The sequence below is a fragment of the Bos grunniens genome, chromosome X (genome assembly GCF_055505025.1).
Source record: "Bos grunniens cultivar Pamir isolate PY7600 chromosome X, Bosgru_T2T1.0, whole genome shotgun sequence".
Lineage (NCBI taxonomy): Eukaryota > Metazoa > Chordata > Mammalia > Artiodactyla > Bovidae > Bos > Bos grunniens.
In genome coordinates, this window is record NC_141194.1 from 122,527,739 (window position 1) to 122,547,073 (window position 19,335).

A 19,335-nucleotide genomic window follows, 5' to 3' on the forward strand; every position below is an offset into this window, starting at 1 on the left:
CATATCCAGAAGCAAAGGCTAATGTTTAGTTGCTCACTTTGTAGTCAGCACTTTGGCAAACACACTTTATGGGCTCTTTTTATTTCCCACAGCATGCCTATATCCATGGTTTCATAATACTATCCGTGGCTAGTAGCTCATATTTATTCTTTCTGTTTGTATGGGACACTATACTGTGTGCTTGAGTCAGAGATATCTTAGTTGATCTTATTTCTTATGTACTATTATTGTCTCCACTTTAGAGACGGGGAGAGTCAGGAGGCCCAGAGAAATTATGTAGATTGCCCAACGTGTGATAAGTGGTTGGAGCCAAAATTTTATTTTGGTCTTTTGGATTCCAGCTCCAGTACACCATGATGTCTCTTTGAATTATAAGATATTCCAAAGCTATATATGGGCAAGCGATTGAAATTCCACACCAGTTAACTTGGAAAGATTGAACAGTAAGGAAACAACATGGTATTCACAGACTGTGTCTCCTCTCTTCCTAGTCTGGGCTGCCTGCCTCTGGGGCTGCCAGTCTCCGGTTGATTTTTCCATGTGGTCCGTAAGAACTGTAAGTGTGCTGCCTGCTATGCTGGATCCTTTCCCAAAGTAAGACTAGAGTGGCCTGTTCCGGAGGCAGCTAGGTGTGGTTTCTGAAAGGTCAAAAGGGACCAGGAGCCGAGATTGGGAGAGGTCTCATGAATGTAAACAGTCACCGTAAATTAGGATCTGGGGTCACTTGCTCAAATGAATTCATCATTAAAGAGACAATAAACAGTATTAAAGAAAGGACAAATTGGCTGATCTTCATTGGACTGGCTCATTCTGTGCTGAGGAACAAATGCTAGTTTGTGCTGTTTATTTCTCAGGAAAATGGAGCTGTGAAATGAGACGTAGCATCCCAATCCTCTAGGAGAATGTTTTCCTGGGAAGAAAGCTGGAATCTGTGAAGGTGAAAGTCACTCCATCGTGTCCGACTCTTTGTGACCCCATGGACTATACAGTCCATGGAATTCTCCAGGCCAGAATACTGGAGTGGGTAGCCTTTCCCTTCTCCAGGGTTATCTTCCCAACCCAGGGATTGAACCCAGGTCTCCCACATTGCGGGAGGATTCTTTACTAGCTGAGCCATCAGGGAAGCCCAAGAATACTGGAGTGGGTAGCCTGTCCCTTCTCCAGGGGATATTTCTGACCCAGGAATCAAACTGGGGTCTCCTGTATTGCAGGTGGATTCTTTACCAACTGAGCTACCAGAGAAGCCCTTGGGATCTGTGGGAAGGCAGCTAAGGCTCCATTGAGGGAGTTTCTGCCTGTTTTCAGGGACATGTGCTGAAGTTCCAAACTCTGTACTAGTTGGCCTTGGTGCTTGGTGGCTCCACAGACCCATGTTATGGAGCCGAGCTGGTGACTGGAAAGATTATGATTTTACAGAGGTCAGAACTGTGAGGGTCCTTGGAGATGCCAGCTTCCAGCATTGAATGGTGAGAAAAACCAAAATTCCCATGAGCAAAGGGACTTGTCCAACTTGCCTAAGCTGGTGACTGCCAGAGTCTAGTAGCACCTTTGCAGTCTTCAAGTTAAGTTAATATTTATCACTGACATGTAAAACTAAATTATTTCTCTACCTTCTCTCTTTCCTTCTCCACCTCTTCTAGCTTCTCCACTCCTCTTCCCTGCCTCCAGTGTCCCTTTTGCTTCTTCCACCTCCTCATTCATCTCCATCTCCTCCATCTTCTTAATAACCTCCCTGATGCATATCATGCATGTACTGTAAGTAACCAGCCCCTTACACCCCTTATCGTCTATGATCCTTCATCCACGTTGGCCACGGTGCCCAGAAACTGAGCATCTTCTGCATAGAAGGTACAAAGCAGAGGCGCCCTCTATGTCCAGGCTGGCTGGCTTCCTGAGCATTGTGCAGATGGCATAGACAAGTAATAGACTTCCTCTCTGGGATACTTTCTGTAGATGTTTGAGGGTTGGACTTCCTTGGCATAGTCTCAGGCTCAATGGCAAGGAAGGAAGGAAGTTAAGAAGGTTTCCTGTCATTGGATCTGGATCCTAAATAGACCTTTGCTTGGCAAGCCTACTTCCCATATTGCCTGGATGGCTCTGCTCTGTGGGTAGGGCCTCACTCACTGGCACTCTTTAGCCATGACCGGGTTCAATGCAGGCATCCTTATTCACATGGATGTCCATGACATGCCTCCTCGAAGAGCATCAACTTTTAATAACACATCCCCCTGGGACAATAGATTCCTATCCTAGGGATTTTGGTGGGGGAAGTGTTCATGGGGGAGAGAGAAGGAGAGAACCCTAAGCATTCAATAGAGAATTTCAAACACAGTGAAAAATTCATGTTTTTCTTTCATTCATTCTTTTTTCCCCATTCATTCCACACAGATATATTCACTGAGTGCTTAATATGTGCCTGGCACTCCTTTTGGCCACAGGATACAACGTTTTCCTTAAGGAGCTTATATTCTAATGGGGGTGGTCAGATAGTAAACAAAAAGACCAATAGTATATTATCAAGTAATGACTCTGATATCATAATATGGGGAAGAATAAAGCAGATGCATTAGCTTCCTACTATTGTTATAAGGTTGTCCTTCAGAGCAGACCCTTCGTCCACAGTTAGCAGCAAACAGCCAGAACTGGTGGGTACAGATGCCAGTAGGTGGGTAGATAGGGTGGTGGGAGGATGTGGAATTTCTCCTAATTGCTTCTTCTGAAGAAGCTGAAATCAGAAGCTAGGTCATCAGCTGAGAGTGAGGAGGAATAAAGAGTTAGCAGTGTGAGCAGAGAGGAGGCATATGAAAGAATTAGGGAAAGCAGACAAATGAACAGGGTAGGGGGTGCAATGGAGCAGGACGCTATGGTCCTTGCCCACCTCCATGTCCTCTACCTGCCTTTTGTCTATGGAAAACTTTAGTCAAAGAATAAGTTTAATCAGAGAAATGAGAAATGCAGGAAAAAAAGGAAAATAGTCAAAAGAAACCAAGTAATAATAATGTAGTTATTAAGCATAGTCAAGGACCTTTAGTTTTTTTCTCAAGGGCTATAGATAATATTCTGAGCCACATCCTGTGAGCTATCTTATAGATACTAAAACCCCAGGTGGAGAAGTTAACTATATGATAACTTCAGACATGTACAGAAAACAGACTGTACCCATGACATAAGTTGCTAAAATTCTGAAAACTGGCCTCAAGAAATGGGAACAAACAGACTCTGGAACTAATGATTAACTGTACCTAAAACAACCAAGGTGATGCTGATCAGACCACCAATGACCAGTTTGAAGATGACTGTCAGAGCTGATGGTACTGTTTCTATATGTAGCCCTCTCCTTGTGGCTACAAAAACTCCTGCTCCACTCGTTGCTGGTGCAAAGTTGGGGCTGGCAGGGCAGGGGGTGGGTAGTCAGCCTTTGGACAGATGTCTGCCACCCTCCCCCCTCAGTTGCTGGCATCTGAAATACAGCAACCTTTCCTTTCCACCAACCTGGCCTGTTTTTGGCTTTTGAGCGGCCAGCAGCCGGACCCTACACACTCTTTCGGTAACAGGAGTGGAGTGGGGTGGCAGGCAGCACTGAAGACTCACACTTGAGCTTTGAGGGTATCAGTTTAAAGGGGAATGGACAGCAAGGCAGATGGTGATCCACCTGTGAGCAGGTGTGGAGTCATTAAAGAGCTGGATTTAATCTGAGTTGGGTGTTGTCAAGAGTGCAGGACAGAGAGGAGCCTGGGTAGGGGGAGATGGAATTGAGGCTGGATACCAACTTCCTCCTGGATTTTAATGTTTTTCGTTACCTTTTCACATCCTCCCTCATTTCATAACTTGGCAGATAACACTTCTGCACAGGTATGAAATATGTCCTCCCTAGCTACAAATAGATATGGGACAGAGAGAGACAGAGAATGGCAGAGCTCCAGAAGAAGCACAGGTATGCAAGCAAGAGAGACTGGCACTGGGCTTGTTGAATATTTAATTTTAAAAAACTTCATAACAGGTATGTTAGGAAAAAACTCGTTATGATTCTCCTTTTTATGATCTTTTGAGTTAGCAGTCTATTCATTTTGGGCTACATAAAAGCCTTCTGGTCATTTGTTAATAATGATAATAGCAATTACTGACTTTTATTGAGTACTTGCCATGCTGAAGACACTTCACTAAGTGCTTTAGATGCACTGAGTCATTTAATCCTCTCAACAGTCATAGGGTGAAGTAGGTGACATTAGTTGATTTATTCACTAGGACACAGCTAGCAGCTTCAGACCTGGCTTCTGAACTCAGAACTTTGTGATTAAACTGTCCACAATTTTTTTGGTCCATGACTTGCAGGATCTTAGTTCCCTGACAAAGGATCAAACCTGTGCTTCCTGCAGTGGAAGCACGGAGTCCTATCCATTGGACTGTCAGGGAAGTCCCTGTCTACACTCTTAATCCCTTCTGCACTGTGCTTCAGTGCATTTGCTTGTTGGATTACTTATATGTCTCCATTCAGTAGAACTCTTCCATAGCTCACTCCAGGCATGTAATAGCTGCTGGGTAGGGAGACCATGTGTTTGGGTGGGGAGGGCTTCAGCTCCCAACTCCTCTTGAACAATGGATTTTAAAAGGAGCTAGAGGAGGAATGGCCTTTGTCCAGGAAAGCTGTTCTAGAGTCTTGTGTTCTGGACTCCTAGTATATATTCTGATGACTTTATTTTTTGTTTGTTTATTCACTAAGTCATGTCTGACTCTTTACTATCCCATGGACTGTAGCTTTCCAAGCTCTTCTGTCCATGGGATGTCCCAGGCAAGAATCCTGGAGTGGGTTGCCATTTCCTTCTCCAGGGACCTTCCCGACCAAGGGATCAAACACACATCTCCTGTATTTGCAGGTGGATTCTTTACCATGGAGCCATCTGAGAAGCCCATTCTGATGACTGGCCTCCTTTATCTCTGAGACTTTGTTACATCTTGTGGTGTTGCTGGCTCAGTGGGTGTCAGGTTACCATTTTGTTCTTCTCCATGCTATCATCCTGCCCCTGCCCTGGCCCATTTCTCTAAGCTGTTGTTAACTCTGGTGGGAGAGTCTGAGACCTGCTGCTGGCTCCCACCTACCAGTCTTGGCATGACAAATTGCCTTACTATCATACATAATACTGCCATGTAAAATAGAGTAGGCTTTCTGCTCACATACTGCTACCATCTCCTGTATCTGTTTAGATCCAAGCAGCCTATATATATCATGGACATAAAAGTCATAGAAGAAAAGCATGCTAGGAATCAGTTCTCTATACCAGAGCCAATCAGGATGGATCAGGGAATTCTGTAGATCTCACCTGTTCTAAGCAGCATATTAGCTATGCTTGACTTCAGCTACCACATTTTGCCTGCTGTGTACTTACTCTACCCTGGTATGAAATGTATTTTGCAACAGTGCAGAAGATATACAAGATTAATTAGACTTGGTACTATTTGTCCATACTCTTGCAGTTATTGTAGTCACTGCTTGAAAAGATGCAAACAATCCTTTATCCAGTTTTCTTCCTCTATAAAGTTTCATTTAAGTTTTAGCAGGTGTTTTTATGTGTAAATCGGATCAACTTCCCATGTTAGCTCCTGATGGTTAATGTTTTGATGTTCTGTTTGCCCAAGCAGACTGATTTGCCATTATGGGAAAATGTTTGAACTAAAAAAAGTCCTCTAAACTTTGTTCACTAATCTTATCAAAGAAAATAGAAGCAGACCATGTAGACAGAAACCTGCAAATTAAATATACCTTTCCAATTCACATGTATTTGATCAGCATTCGTTATGGAACTAGGGAGGTAGTTGCTTCTTGATTCTGCAATAACACTGAGGTTTACATCACTTTCCACAGTCTTTAAAAATTCAGCTGGGAAAAGAATAGACAATATTAACTGCTAATAACATCTACTCTTTGGTAGTAAGTTAGGATACCTCATAGAACATGCCATTGTCCTTAACAATCCCATCTATCAGGCCTGGTGGACTGATGACTTTATTTTTTGTTTGTTTATTCACTAAGTCATGTCTGACTCATACAATGTGCCCTTCTGGAAACAGCCGGGCCATCCTTGCTATGTGGTGACAGATTGTTTAGGGTGAGCCAATAGTGGCGGAAGAGTTCAAAAGCTTGTAAAGGTGATTTGTAGCCTTGTGAAGGTCTAATCTCTGCTTGAGTCTCAGGGATAGGTTATTTCACATACTGCTATTTGGATTTGGAGAACTGTCCTAATGGTCTGGGCCATTTGGTTTCCTTTTCTTTCTCTTGCATGTTTTTAAATTTTTTTTTTTTAATGTGGACCACTTTTAAAGTCTGGACAAGGAAATGGCAACCCACTCCAGTATTCTTGCCTGGAAAATCACACGGACCGAGGAGCTTGATAGGCTACAGTCCGTGGGGTCTCAAAGAGTCGGACACGACTAAGCGACTTCACTTCACTTTTAAAGTCTTTATTGAATTTGTTACAGTTTTGCTTGTTTTATGCTTTGATTTCCTGGCTGACAGGCATGTAGGATCTTAGCTCCCTGACCAGGAATCAGATCTGCACCCCTGGCATTGGAAGGTTAAGTCTTAATCACTGCACTACCAGGGAAGTCCCTCCTTTGCATGTTTTTTATCTAGTCATTCCTTGATTACCTGACTATTAACTAGGCATATCAATCAGAGCCATTGTGGAAACTTTAAGAAAAAGAAAGAGAAATGCACAAGCTGCAGCCTTATGGGTGTTGTTCAGGTAGATCAGGTAGATGGAGGCGGTCACATGGACTTTGGTGCTAGTCACGTGCTCTTTGGCAAATCACTTACCCTCTCCGAGTCCCGTCACTTTGTTGTCAAATGGGTAAAATGTTAGCACTGCCTTCATATGGTTGTTGAAAGGAGTGAATGAGTTTATGTACAGGGGACAGTACGTAGGTAAAAAATACATCTCCTATTTGAGTGCTTACTATTATTGACTCACAGGTAGTGATTAGGCATCTCCATTTTAAGAAGTTCACAGGTTATCTGGAGTTCTATCCCCACTGAGAATCTGTCTCCTAAAACGTTTTTAAAATATAGCTTTTAAAATGAAAAGTGAAGCATCTGCTTCAAATCTGTTTTAAAGGCTGGTTAAGATTCCATGCTATGATGCCACTTCATAAAGCTATGTATGTATATATGTAGGCATGTGTGTATATATTGAGTATTGATGCTGTTCCTGGCACTGTGCCTAGGTACTGGAGACCCAAAGACCATGAAACATGGTCCCTACTCTTAAGAGTTGAGTTGCCTAATACTGCTTTCTGTTCTGCAATGAGGTGGCCCAGTATGTCTAGATACAGGAGTAAAAATTCCCCGTGGCATTCAAAGGTGGGTTTGATTTCTAAAGGAACCTACACTTCTGCAAACATTATTGTTTTAAACTAATCAGTAAGAAATGTTGCATTGATAATCTTTATTTTAATTCTGTTCCAGTGGCTTTTTAAGTGGAGGTACCATTGGCATTTATTAATACCATATGCCAGGCATTTTTACTGATGCTTTCTTTCCATCCTTGTGACAGTCTATGAAACCGTCCTCATGATGTTTTGCTCACAGTCATGTAGCCATAAGCGGTGAAATCAGGATTTGAGTCCAGACCTGTCTGACTCTAAGTCACATTTTCTGTCCATCCTTCCTTGATGCACGTAGGAGTTAAAGATGGGAGCTAATTACTGAGCACAGTTGAAGGGCCATCTTGGCTAATCTTTGTAAAGAAGGCAAAATAGCTAATTGTGATCAATTCATGTAAGTTCTCAAGGAACATTAGTGGTGTTGGGCTTAGAGATCACTTATAATGTCAGGAATGGGCTGTGTGTTCTCTCAGGTTCTTTTTCCACTGAATGGATCCAATGTTTTTCACAGTTGATCTTAATTATTGAAATGATGAATTGAATGAATCATTGGTGGTTATCAACTGTGTGGTCCTCAACACCATTAATTTATTTAAACATCCTTCAGCTCAACTAAGTCATCTCCTGGTGACCTCTGCTTGAACCATACATTTGAGATAGTTCACAGTTTACATGCACTTGAATCAAATACTAAAAACAACACAGGCAAAATGATGTGCTTTACATTTTAGTCCTGTATTGTTTCGTAAAAGTGCATATTAAAGTTTCAGAGATGCCTCCTGCTTTTTAAATAAGGATCACCAAGGGGTCTGGCAAGTGGGCAGCTGGATCCTACTAGAAAACAATGCCATCCTTGTTGAATCAATGCACTTGAATTGAAGCTGTGTCCCCAGGGCCAGTCAGCATCACACTGTCCTATCCTTTTGTAGCATAAGAAATCGATTCCCCAGAACAGCTCAGGTGCAGCGGTAGAGGAAAAACAATCCTGCCATTCCACACAACCCCACCTCTTCAAATCTGCACATTTCAGAAAGACCATTCTTTCTCCTCTTCCATGTCGTCAAATCAACACCCCTGTGCCAGACACTGTTTTCTTCATGGGCTGAGGTCATCCTCTGATACTTCTGGGCAGACCTCACAAGCACAATTTGTTACCTGGGCCAAATGACCTCACCACCTTCCAGGCTTTGAGTTTTCAGAGTTGTCAAAAGATCAGGTCAGGGCCCTGAGGAAAAAGTGGAAATTTTTCTCCTCCCAGGTTCCCAGGTGAGAATCAGAGTCCAGATTCTTTTTCACCTCTGAAGTAGTCAGATTGGTGTGGAATCAAACTCATCAATCTCTGTACTTGCCGAAGATGGTGGATTCTTCCCTTCCCACCATGGTGGGTTCCGTTCCCTTTCCTTTTTTGGTTCTGGTGAACTTGAAAAACAGATGCTGCTTCAGGTAAATACTTCGGTATCCACATGAGTGCAAATTACGCTTCCATACCATTACATTTATTCCAGTGATTGCACTGATTGTGTTTGACCATGTGATAATTAGGCCACATTCAAATCACAAAAGGGCTTCCTTGACAGCACAGTTCGTAAAGAATCCACCTGCAATGTGGGAGACCTGGGTTCCATCCTTGGGTTGGGAAGATGCCCTGGAGAAGGGAAAGGCTACCCACTCCAGTATTCTGGCCTGGGGAATTCCATGGACTATATAGTTCATGGAGTTGCAGAGAGTTGGATATGACTGAGCGACTTTCACTTTCCCTTTCAGATCACAAATCCCCATTCTACACACTTTGGGTTTTCTAATCCAGAATGCACTAATGGCCTATAGAGTGCTTTGGTATTAGGTGACCAGAAAAGTGTAATGTTCTTTCTACTGGGGAGGTGATAATGAAGGATAGTGGGCTGCAGTCCATAGGGTCACAAAGAGCTGGACATGACTTAGTGACTGAACAACAAGAATAACAAAATAATCATCAGAGAGCACTTTTTCTTACGAGGAATGTTTGCTTGTCATTATAGATTCAAGCTATGTAAATGAAGGTATTGGGTTGGCCAAACTGTTTTTTCCATAACATCTTATGGAAAAATGTGAATGAGTTTTTTGGCCAACCTTATAACTGGAGAGATACATACATACCATTTGCCGTTGTTTTGGGATAGGTAATTTAATATTCAGGTATGTACCTGTTTAACATGAAGTTATCCATTACAAATTCATGGGGACATTTGCCAGAAGAGAAAGTCAGATTCAGCCTGTGGCCAAATTGAGAGCCTTTTCTTTCTCATCCATTCTCTCTGATTTCAGTTCTTTCTTCCATTTAATCATATGAGCACCTCAATCAACTCTGAGCCAGGTGAAGAGTGTGCAGTCAAACATGTTGACTGAGGGTTGGACTGGGCAAATGTTACCTTCCCTGTAATGGACCTGTGGGCATTTAAAAAGAGGACTGCATGGAGAGAGCTATCCTTAATGGGAAGTAACAATGTCCTGATGACGGTTTTTGAGGTACTAACGGGTAACTGCTGCTTCTGCCCCTGATGAAGGCTGTCCCTAGACAAGGAGTAATTGCCAGTGAGTGACTAGGTGAAACTGGGAATAGCGCCCCTTGAGCTACCAGTGGAATTAGGCAGTGTCTGTTGGAAGAGGGCCACTGTTCTGACAGGTGGGGGCAGAGGAGCAGAGGAGTAAGGCAGAGTGGGAAGGTAAAGTCTGGGGAACAGGAGGGATTTAGGAGAGATTGAATCCAAGTCCTGTATCTACTTCCTCCATCTAACAGATGGCAGTAGTGATGCTCTTGGAGCTTCCCATCTAGTCAAGAAGACAGACCTCAATCAGATGCTTCACGCATTCACCAAAGAGGTATTGAACTTACTACGTAACAAACATGGTGGGTGCTATGAAGAAAAAGTACATGTTTTGAGAGACCTGACCTCACCTGGAGTGTTGGTGAAATCCACTGATGGAATTTCACAACCCAAAGAAGTGAGACTTGAGGTGAGATATCAGAAATGAATATGAAGAATGAAGAGCTATTTAGGCAAGGGTGTATAAAAGGAACCTTCCCCAAAGATGGATGAGCAGGTATAAGGAGATAATCCAGTAGGTTCTAGTACATTACCTGAAGGCCAGCATGTCTGAAGCAGAGCACATGATGGAGGGAGTGAGTAAAGCTGAGACTGAAGAGATAGGAAGGGGGCAGCCCCTTCCAGGCCTACCTGTTCATGGTGAAAAAAAAAGAAAGTGTTGAAACATTTTTGTAATAACAATGTTAAGCCAATAGCAGGTTTTCAGTAAGATAATGTTTTAATTAGCTGACTCCAGCTATAAGGAGGTGAAGAATGGATCAAAGCGGGAGCCCCACTGGAGGTAGTGGGAGTCTTTCGGAGGCTGCTGCAGTGGACTAGACCAGGCACAGCTGACTTAGACTGGGATGGAAGCAGTGGAAGAGAAAAATGGATGTACTGTGTGACCTTGGGCAGGTCTTCACCTCTCTGAACCTAAACAGGCTTATTTTCCTTCAGGTCGGGCCTGTCATATCTAGTGATTTAAGAGCACGCTTTGCTCTCTCACATCATCTGCCTGCTATAACCTCTTTTGAGATGGCAACTATTCAACAAAACATTTGTCCACATTTGATATCTGAGGGAAAGACAGAGCTAGCTTTCAATTCTTTAGAATTGTATTTATTGCAATTCCTTAAGGTTGGTGGGCTGGATGAGATGTACATTTTGGTGATACAGGTGACTTTGAAATGAGTGAAGAAACACTGCCACACCTGTTATTCCTCTGATCCTAAAGTACTGAACAAAAGGACTAACACATGTCTTCCCTGTATTCAGCAGTAATTAAATACAGCTACACTTATTTAGGAAACTGATAACAGTAGAGAAATGTAGTGTCAGCTATCTGGAAAAGAGACAGTCCAAGGACTACCTTTTGTTCTTAGAGTTAAAAACACTTCCAAACAAAACTAAAAAGAAAATGCCTTTCAGGGTTATGATATCTTTCCTCCAAGCCTTTGAAACTTGGCAAACATTTCTTGCCAGCTCATCACACTAAGCTCTGATGTAAACTTACACAAAACTTACACAAGCTTCATTCAGTAGGGAACAAATGGCTCTGTGAGTAAAGTTTTTGATTCTAGGTGTTCCAGCAGCATTTCTGGTAAGAGTAGGAAAACATCGAAACTAGATGCCTAAACCTTTCAAATGGCTTGGTTCCATGTGATTGACCTTTGTTGTAGCTAAGGTTCTCTGGACAGTACTTTGTCCTAGACATCTTTGGTGATGGCAATGATGGGGAGCTAACAAGTGAACAGGAGATGGCAAGAGTGAACATTGACATTTTAGGAATCAGTAAACTAAAATAGACTGGAATAGTTGAGTTTATTTCAGATGACCATTGTATCTACTACTGTGGGCAAGAATCCCTTAGAAGAAATGGAGTAGCCCTCATAGTCAACAAGAGTCCAAAATGCAGTACTTGGGTGCAATCTCAAAACAACAGAACGAGCTCTGTTTGTTTCCAAGGCAAACCATTCAGTATCACAGTAATCCAAGTCTATGCCCCAGCCACTAATGCCAAAGAAGCTGAAGTTTGAGGGTTCTATGAAGACCTATAAGACCTTCTAGAACTAACACCCCCCCAAAGATGTCCTTTTCATCATAGAGGACTGGCATGCAAAAGTAGGAAGTCAAGAGATACCTGGAGTAAAAGGCAAATTTGGCCTCGGAGTACAAAATGAAGCAGGGCAAAGGCTAATAGAGTTTTGCCAAGAGAATGCACTGGTCATAGCAAACACCGTCTTCCATCAACACAAGAGAGGACTCTACACATGGACATCACCAGATGGTCAATACCGAAATTAGATTGATTATATTCTTTGTAGCCGAAGATGGAGAAGCTCTATACAATCAGCAAAAACAAGACCAGGAGCTGACTGTGGCTCAGAACATGAACTTCTTACTGTAAACTTCAGACTTAAGTTGAAGAAAGTAGGGAAAACCACTAGACCATTCGGGTATGACCTAAATCAAATCCCTTTCTATTATACAGTGGAAGTGACAAATAGATTCAAGGGATTAGATCTGATAGCATGCCATTGTACAGGAAACCCTGTACAGGAGGCAGTGATCAAGACTATCCCCCCAAAAAAGAAATGCAAAAAGGCAAAATGACTGTCTGAGGAGGCCTTAGAAATAGCTGAGAAAAGAAGAGAATCTAAAGGCAAAGGAGAAAAGGAAAGATGTACCCATGCGAATGCAGAGTTCCAAAGAATAGCAAGGAAAGATAAGAAAGCCATCTCCAGTGGTCAGTGCAAAGAAATAGAGAACAACAGAAGGGGAAAGACTAGAGATTTCTTCAAGATGTCCATATGGTTTTCAAGTCAGGAGCAAGACTGACAAGGATATCTGTAGTCACTGTTTTTATTCAGCTTTATAAATGAGATCCTAACCATCTCATTGAGAAAAGAAAAATATAAGGGTTGAAAACATTTTTATTTTCACAGATTGGATGATTGTCTACACAGATAATGTACTAAAATATGTAGACAAATGAGTATAACTAATATAAGGTTTCACAAGCTTTCTGGGTATAGGCTCAATATATAAAAATTAATAGTGATCCTCTTCAACAGGAAGAATCAAGGAGAAAACGTTCTAAAGACAAATTCTGACAACTAACATGGCACCCAATATTGGTATCTCTTTTCCCATGTTTCACTTGTTTCAGGTCCTATGTTGTTTTTGTAAGGTTTGCCCCTCTGCCCCCAGTATGTTTGGATCAAGAAGTTTGTTCTTCCTTTCTTCTAGGCCCTCTAAAAAGAAATTAACTAATTTAGACCAAAGAACAAGTGAAGAGGAGACAGGATCATTGGGAAGAATTTAGAGAATATTCCTATCCAGTGGTTTCTCTTACAGGTCCATAGTGACTCTGCTATAGCTACTTCTTCTGCACCAGCTTAATCAAAATTCAGTTTGTTCCTATCTCTAAGTAAAGGACTTGACAGCTCATTAGAGAATGTACTCCCTCAACTTGAGTGTATTCAAGCAAGAAATCTATCAAGTTGCTTTCTTTTTATTACTACAGTGGACTACTACTCACCATATAAACCAAATTAATGCCATTTGCAATAACATGGATGCAACTAGAGATTATCATACGAAGTGAACTGAGTCAGAAAGAGAAAGACATACCATGTGATGTCACTTATATGTGGAATGTAGAGTATGACACAGGTGAACCTATCTATAAAACAGGAACAGACTCAAGGACATAGAGATCAGACTTGAGGTTGCCAAAGAGGAGGAGGGGAGAAGGATGGACTCGGCATTTGTGGTTGGTAAGTATACACTATTACATGTAGAACTGGTAAATAAGAAGGTTCTGCTGTATAGTACAGAGAACTTCATCCATTCTCCTGAGATAAATCATAATGGAAAAGAATATTTTAAATATATATATATATATATATATGTAAAACTGAGTTACTTTGCTGTACAGCGGAGATTGGCTCAACATTGTAAATCAATTCTACTTCAATTTTTAAAAAAGAAGAAACACTTCATATATATAAAAGAACCCAGATAAAGTATGTTTGCCTGTGTATGTGTGTGTATGCTCTCTAAACTAATAATCCTCTAAGGACAAAAAAACCATGACTTTGAACAAGTATATACCTTAAATGAAAATAAAGGATCAAAACATATTGTAAAGAATAAGAAGAAAAAGCTTTGTATTTATAACTACTATAATGGAGTGAGTCCCTGGTAGGAAAAGTGGAAGCTTTCATAGGAAAAAATATCATTTCTGAAACATGGAAACATGTCACACTAACTAAAACACAGTCTCTGAACATAATAGGAATTATCCCACTTTGTTTAATGAAAGGACAAAATTGACTCTATTTTAGTGAGCTCAGGGTGTCAGCTACTTTCAAGCACACAAGCTCTGTTTCCTTAGTTATTTATGTAATTTATGAATAAATACTAGAATTAGAGTTTATTTGCAAGGTAAATTGCAAAACTGGAATGGAAAAAAATTCCATTCACATAGTAGCAAAACCCATAATAAATTTGGAGCTGTACCTAACAAAATGTATGTCTTTTAAGGAAATATTATGAACTTTTATTGAGTTCCATAAACAATTAACAAAATTTAAATAATAGAAGATATATACCTTTTAAATTGTTTAGAAGATTCAATATCATACATAAATCAATTCTCCACAAATTAACTTGCAGTTCAGTGCAATTTCAATCAAACTCTCCAACAGTTTTTTTTTTCCCCTAGAACTTGGCAAACTTGCCCTAAAATCTATGTGGAAAGAGGGTAAAGATTAGTCAAGAGTCTCTACAGCAGAAAAACAATATGAGACTAGCTCTATAAGATATTAAGAATTGTTATTCACTTATATTAACAAAAATGTGATATTAGTACAAGGACAGACAAGTGTACCAATAGAACAAAATTGAAATTCCAGAAGCAAACTCGTACATATATGAGGACTTGGTTTATGACAGAGGAGACATTACAAACCAATAGAATAGTCCTGGGAAAATTGGCTATGTAGATGGTAAAAAAAAATTCCTACCCTATACTATACAGAAATGTAAACTCAAGATGGATTTAAGATATAAAAGTTAAAAGCAAGAATTATTTGATCCTGAAAACGACAAAGACTACCTTAATGATCTCAAAGTAGGGAAAGGTTTCTTAAAAGCACAAAATGGAAACTATACAAGATAGATACATTTGCCTTCATTAAATGTAAAGACTAGTTGATGAAGTATGCACCACAAAGAAAATTTTAAATAATGAGCCACAGGTTGGTGGGAGCTATTTTTAGCTCTTACAAATAAGGAAGGATTAACATCTAGAAGGAGAGGGGACATTAATATCTAGAGGAGAAGGGGACGCCACATGATGATATGGTTGGATGGCATCACCAACTCGATGGACATGAGTTTGAGTGAGCTCTGGAGTTGATGATGGGCAGGAAAGCCTGGCGTGCTACAGTCCATGGGGTCACAATGAGTCGGACACGACTGAGCAACGGAACGGAATATCTAGAAGCTGTACTCTAAAAATCATTATGAGAAAGACAGATATTCATTAGAAAAACGTACAAAGGATATGACCAGGCATTTTACAGAGGGATAACCTGATTCAACTGTGGTAGTGCTGGTGGTTTAGTTGCTTAGTCGTGTCTGCCTTTTGCGACCCCGCAGGCCGTAGCACCCCTGGCTCCTCTGTCTATGTGATTTCCGAACCAAGAATACCGCAGTGGCACTCATCTTGCCGCCCAGCAATCTTGGCCTGCGCTAGGAGCCTGCCAGGACACGTTATAAGTGCCCACACCATAAGTCCTGACACACTATGTTGCCGGTGCCGCAGCTTCTGCTTCCAGGCATTGAGGCCACCACCTTGCTTTTGTGGAAGCGGCAGGAGTCCAGAAGCGAAATTTCTGAGCTGAGAGTCTCGGTGAGTGCAGCCGCAGTCATGCCGTTTTTGCCACTGCGCCTCGCTGTGGTATGCTCGAGCAACCAGAACCGGAGCATGGAGGCGCACAACATCCTCAGCAAACGAGGATTCAGCATCCTGTCCTTTGGAACAGGAACAAACATGAAGCTTCCAGGACCAGCACGCGACAGGCCAAACGTTTATGATTTCAGAGCCATGTATGACGATGTGTACAAAGACCTCCTTAGGAAAGACAAAGAACTCTATATGCAGAATGGCGTTTTACGGATGCTGGAAAGAAATATGGAGAAGGAAATGGCAACCCACTCCAGTATTCTTGCCTGGAGAATCCCATGGATGGAGGAGCTTGGTGGGCTACAGTCCATGGGTCGCAAATCAAGCCCAGGCCAGAGAGGTTCCAGGAATGCAAAGATCTGTTTGACCTCATCCTCACCTGTGAAGAGCGAGTGTATGACCAGGTGGTGGAAGATATGAATTCCGGGGAGCAGGAGACCTGCCAGCCTGTGCATGTGATCAACGTGAACATCCTGGACACCAACAAGGAGGCTACGCTTGGAGCGTTCCTCATCTGCGACCTGTGCCAGTGCGTCCAGCTCATGGGGGACATGGAGGACGGAATCGGCGAGCTGCTGCAGGCATTCGAGGAAAAGAGCGGCAGGAGCTTCCTGCACACTGTCTGCTTCTACTGAGCCCAGCCTGATGTCCGGCCCACTGCCCACTTGAAGCCATTTTCTTGAGTTTCCTTTTGGTAGTACTTTTTCCTTCCTGATACTTGTTTTTACCTTTAGGTATTCTGCTGGTGGACGTTAGCAATACCTAGTAAACGGTACTGTATGCAGTGAGAAGATATGGAAATGCCAGATCACAAAACAAACGTTTTTCCCATCCCACTTCCCCTTATGAGTAGAATCTTGACTGTAGTTTTTTTCTTTAACCAAAAAAGCTAAAACGGTTGATAGCACATTTCCCCCAAGATATCTGCCTCTCACTGAGCGTCCCTTTCCCGGCTTCCCTAACTGCTTAGAATGTAAGAATTCCTGAATAAAGCAACAGGATCCACTTTTGAAAAGGATCCTGCCATTGGCCAATAAATAGATGTGGATGGTCATTAGTAATAATATTACCAAAAGGAATACTGGAGTGGGTTGTCATTTTCTTCTCCAAGAATCTTCTTGACCCAGGTATCGAACCTAGATCTCCTACATTGCAGGTGGATTCTTTACCGGCTGATCCACAAATGAGAAAAGGTTCTCAACCTCCCAAGTAATGAGGAAAAGGTAAGTTAAATTCAACATAACTTTCACAAGGGTCAAATTAGCAAACATAAAAGACATTGACCCTTGTCTTTCACAAGGGAGGGTCAAATTAGCAAAAATTAAAAAGCATGATCATGCCAAGTGGTCATTCCACAGAAAGATGCAGGGAACTTGAAGTTCTGGTGGGAATATAATTGTATACAGCTCCTTTGGAGAGCACTAGCAATATCTAGCAAAGGTGTGCATGCCTTATTATGGTCCCAAAGTCCCTCTTCTAGATGTTTACCAGGGAGAAATCCTTGCATGTGTGAGAAGACATAAACCAGAATGTGTATTGCTCTATCAAAAGTGAATGGCCAGATATGAGAATGAATTAGTATTATCAATGGCACTTTGAATGATTGAATGGTATTCACCCATTCATCAATAAAGATGAATCTGGAAAATAGTGATGCATGTACAAAGTGATCTGGAAAAGGACGTGTGCTACATTTGTGCAAAAGAATAGGGAAATGGACATTGCCATGCCAAGGGGTTTCCTGGGGCCTTTGGGTAGTGGGCCACACATAGTTCAGAAGGTTCCCCTGAGGAGATGGTTGGAAAAGTTAAGTCCTATCTCCTGGAGTCTGATCAATCTGAAGTGGACCAGGCAGACCCTCCTGGACAGTTTCACTTAAAATATTCTAAGTTATTGTTCTTACCTTGAAGAAATCTTTCTTTGTCTTATAGAAAAGCCTGGTGTCATACCATCCATTATTGTGGCAGTGACTCAGGTATGCAGTGTGGTGGTTCTCTGCTGGGGAGAGTAGAAGGGTCAGGTGACTCAGGATTTTAGATGAAGAGGCTGAGTTTATCGTTGAAACAAATTGTGTATTTTCTTCCCTCTCTTTATGCATCACTGAAAACTGAAAGGGTTCAGTGATTATTTTTTTAATCACCTAACTTTGGGTTGTTTTTTGTGCAAGATTAAAAAGTCTTTCCTTAAATATTCAGTAGAATTTTCAGACCTTGGCTGTATTAATAATGAAAGTGATGCTTAGATGCTTAAAATACTTTCTCCCCTCCTCATTTCCCTTTCTTTCCCCTATCTTAGAACATAAAAGATGAAGGCAGTTCTGAGGAGTAACTTTTCAGTTGATTAATCCTCTTGAACTCAGTATAGCTTTCAAAGGGAGAAAGGGCCACCAGCATAGATCAAATCAGGACCTCATCTCATGTGTCTACCCAGCCTCCCATTGCCATATTTTAGGTGGTAGGATTCATGGGTCCAGGTGTTTGATCTAAAATCCTCTCTGCATGTACGATAGGATGTGACTGAATTGTGTGTTTATTTGAATCTTCCTGTCCATTCTGGGAACCTGCAATTACATGTGTTGAGATACAGCATTGTGCTAATTACAGAAACTACTGTGATATCATTATTGATGAATAGACTTTTTTCATCTTATTTTGGTATACTTTGCACATTATATGAGTGTGTATACACACTCTTTTTTTAATATAAATTTACTTACTTTAATCGGAAGCTAATTACTTTACAATATTGTATTGGTTTTGCCATACATCAACATGAATCCACCACATGTGTACATGTGTTCCCCATCGTGAAAGCCCCTCCCACCTCCCTCCCCATACCATCCCTCTGGTCATCCCAGTGCACCAGCCCTGAGCATCCTATATCATGCATCGAACCTGGACTGGCGATTAGTTTCACATATGATATTATACATGTTTAAATGCCATTCTCCCAAATCATCCCACCCTCACCCTCTCCCACAGTGTCCAAAAGACTGTTCTATACATCTGTGTCTCTTTTGCTGTCTCACATACAGGGTTATCATTACCATCTTTCTAAATTCCATATATATGTGTTAGTATACTGTATTGGTGTTTTTCTTTCTGGCTTACTTCACTCTGTATAGTAGGCTCCAGTTTCATTCACCTCATTAAAGCTGATTCAAATTTATTCCTTTTAATGGCTGAGTAATACTCCATTGTGTATATGTACCACAGCTTTCTTATCCATTCGTCTGCTGATGGACATCTAGGTTGCTTCCATGTCCTGGCTATTATAAACAGTGCTGCAGTGAACATTGGGGTATACGTGTCTCTTTCAGTTCTGGTTTCCTTGGTATGTATGCCCAGCAATGGGATTGCTGGGTCATATGGCAGTTCTATTTCCAGTTTTTTAAGGAATCTCCACACTGTTCTCCATAGT

At 41.5% G+C, this 19,335-nt stretch overlaps 2 protein-coding genes across 4 annotated transcripts in view; both read left to right on the forward strand.

Moving 5' to 3' along the window:
- Nucleotides 1-19,335, forward strand: part of FGF13 (fibroblast growth factor 13) — a 542,346-nt gene that overhangs the window by 109,719 nt on the left and 413,292 nt on the right. The window contains exon 3 of one of the 3 annotated variants that reach the window (XM_086386532.1): nucleotides 17,072-17,138. The exons of the other annotated variants lie outside the window; for them this stretch is intronic. The gene's annotated coding sequence lies outside the window, so the exon portion shown is untranslated. The remainder of the gene's footprint in view (nucleotides 1-17,071; nucleotides 17,139-19,335) is intronic. 3 annotated transcript variants of the gene reach the window in all.
- On the forward strand, nucleotides 15,408-16,797 carry LOC147341283 (RNA polymerase II subunit A C-terminal domain phosphatase SSU72-like). The gene is made up of 2 exons (XM_086386535.1): nucleotides 15,408-16,143; nucleotides 16,230-16,797. Exons 1-2 carry the CDS (start codon nucleotides 15,757-15,759, stop codon nucleotides 16,548-16,550), a joined length of 708 nt encoding a protein of 235 aa, XP_086242661.1. The 5' UTR covers nucleotides 15,408-15,756; the 3' UTR covers nucleotides 16,551-16,797.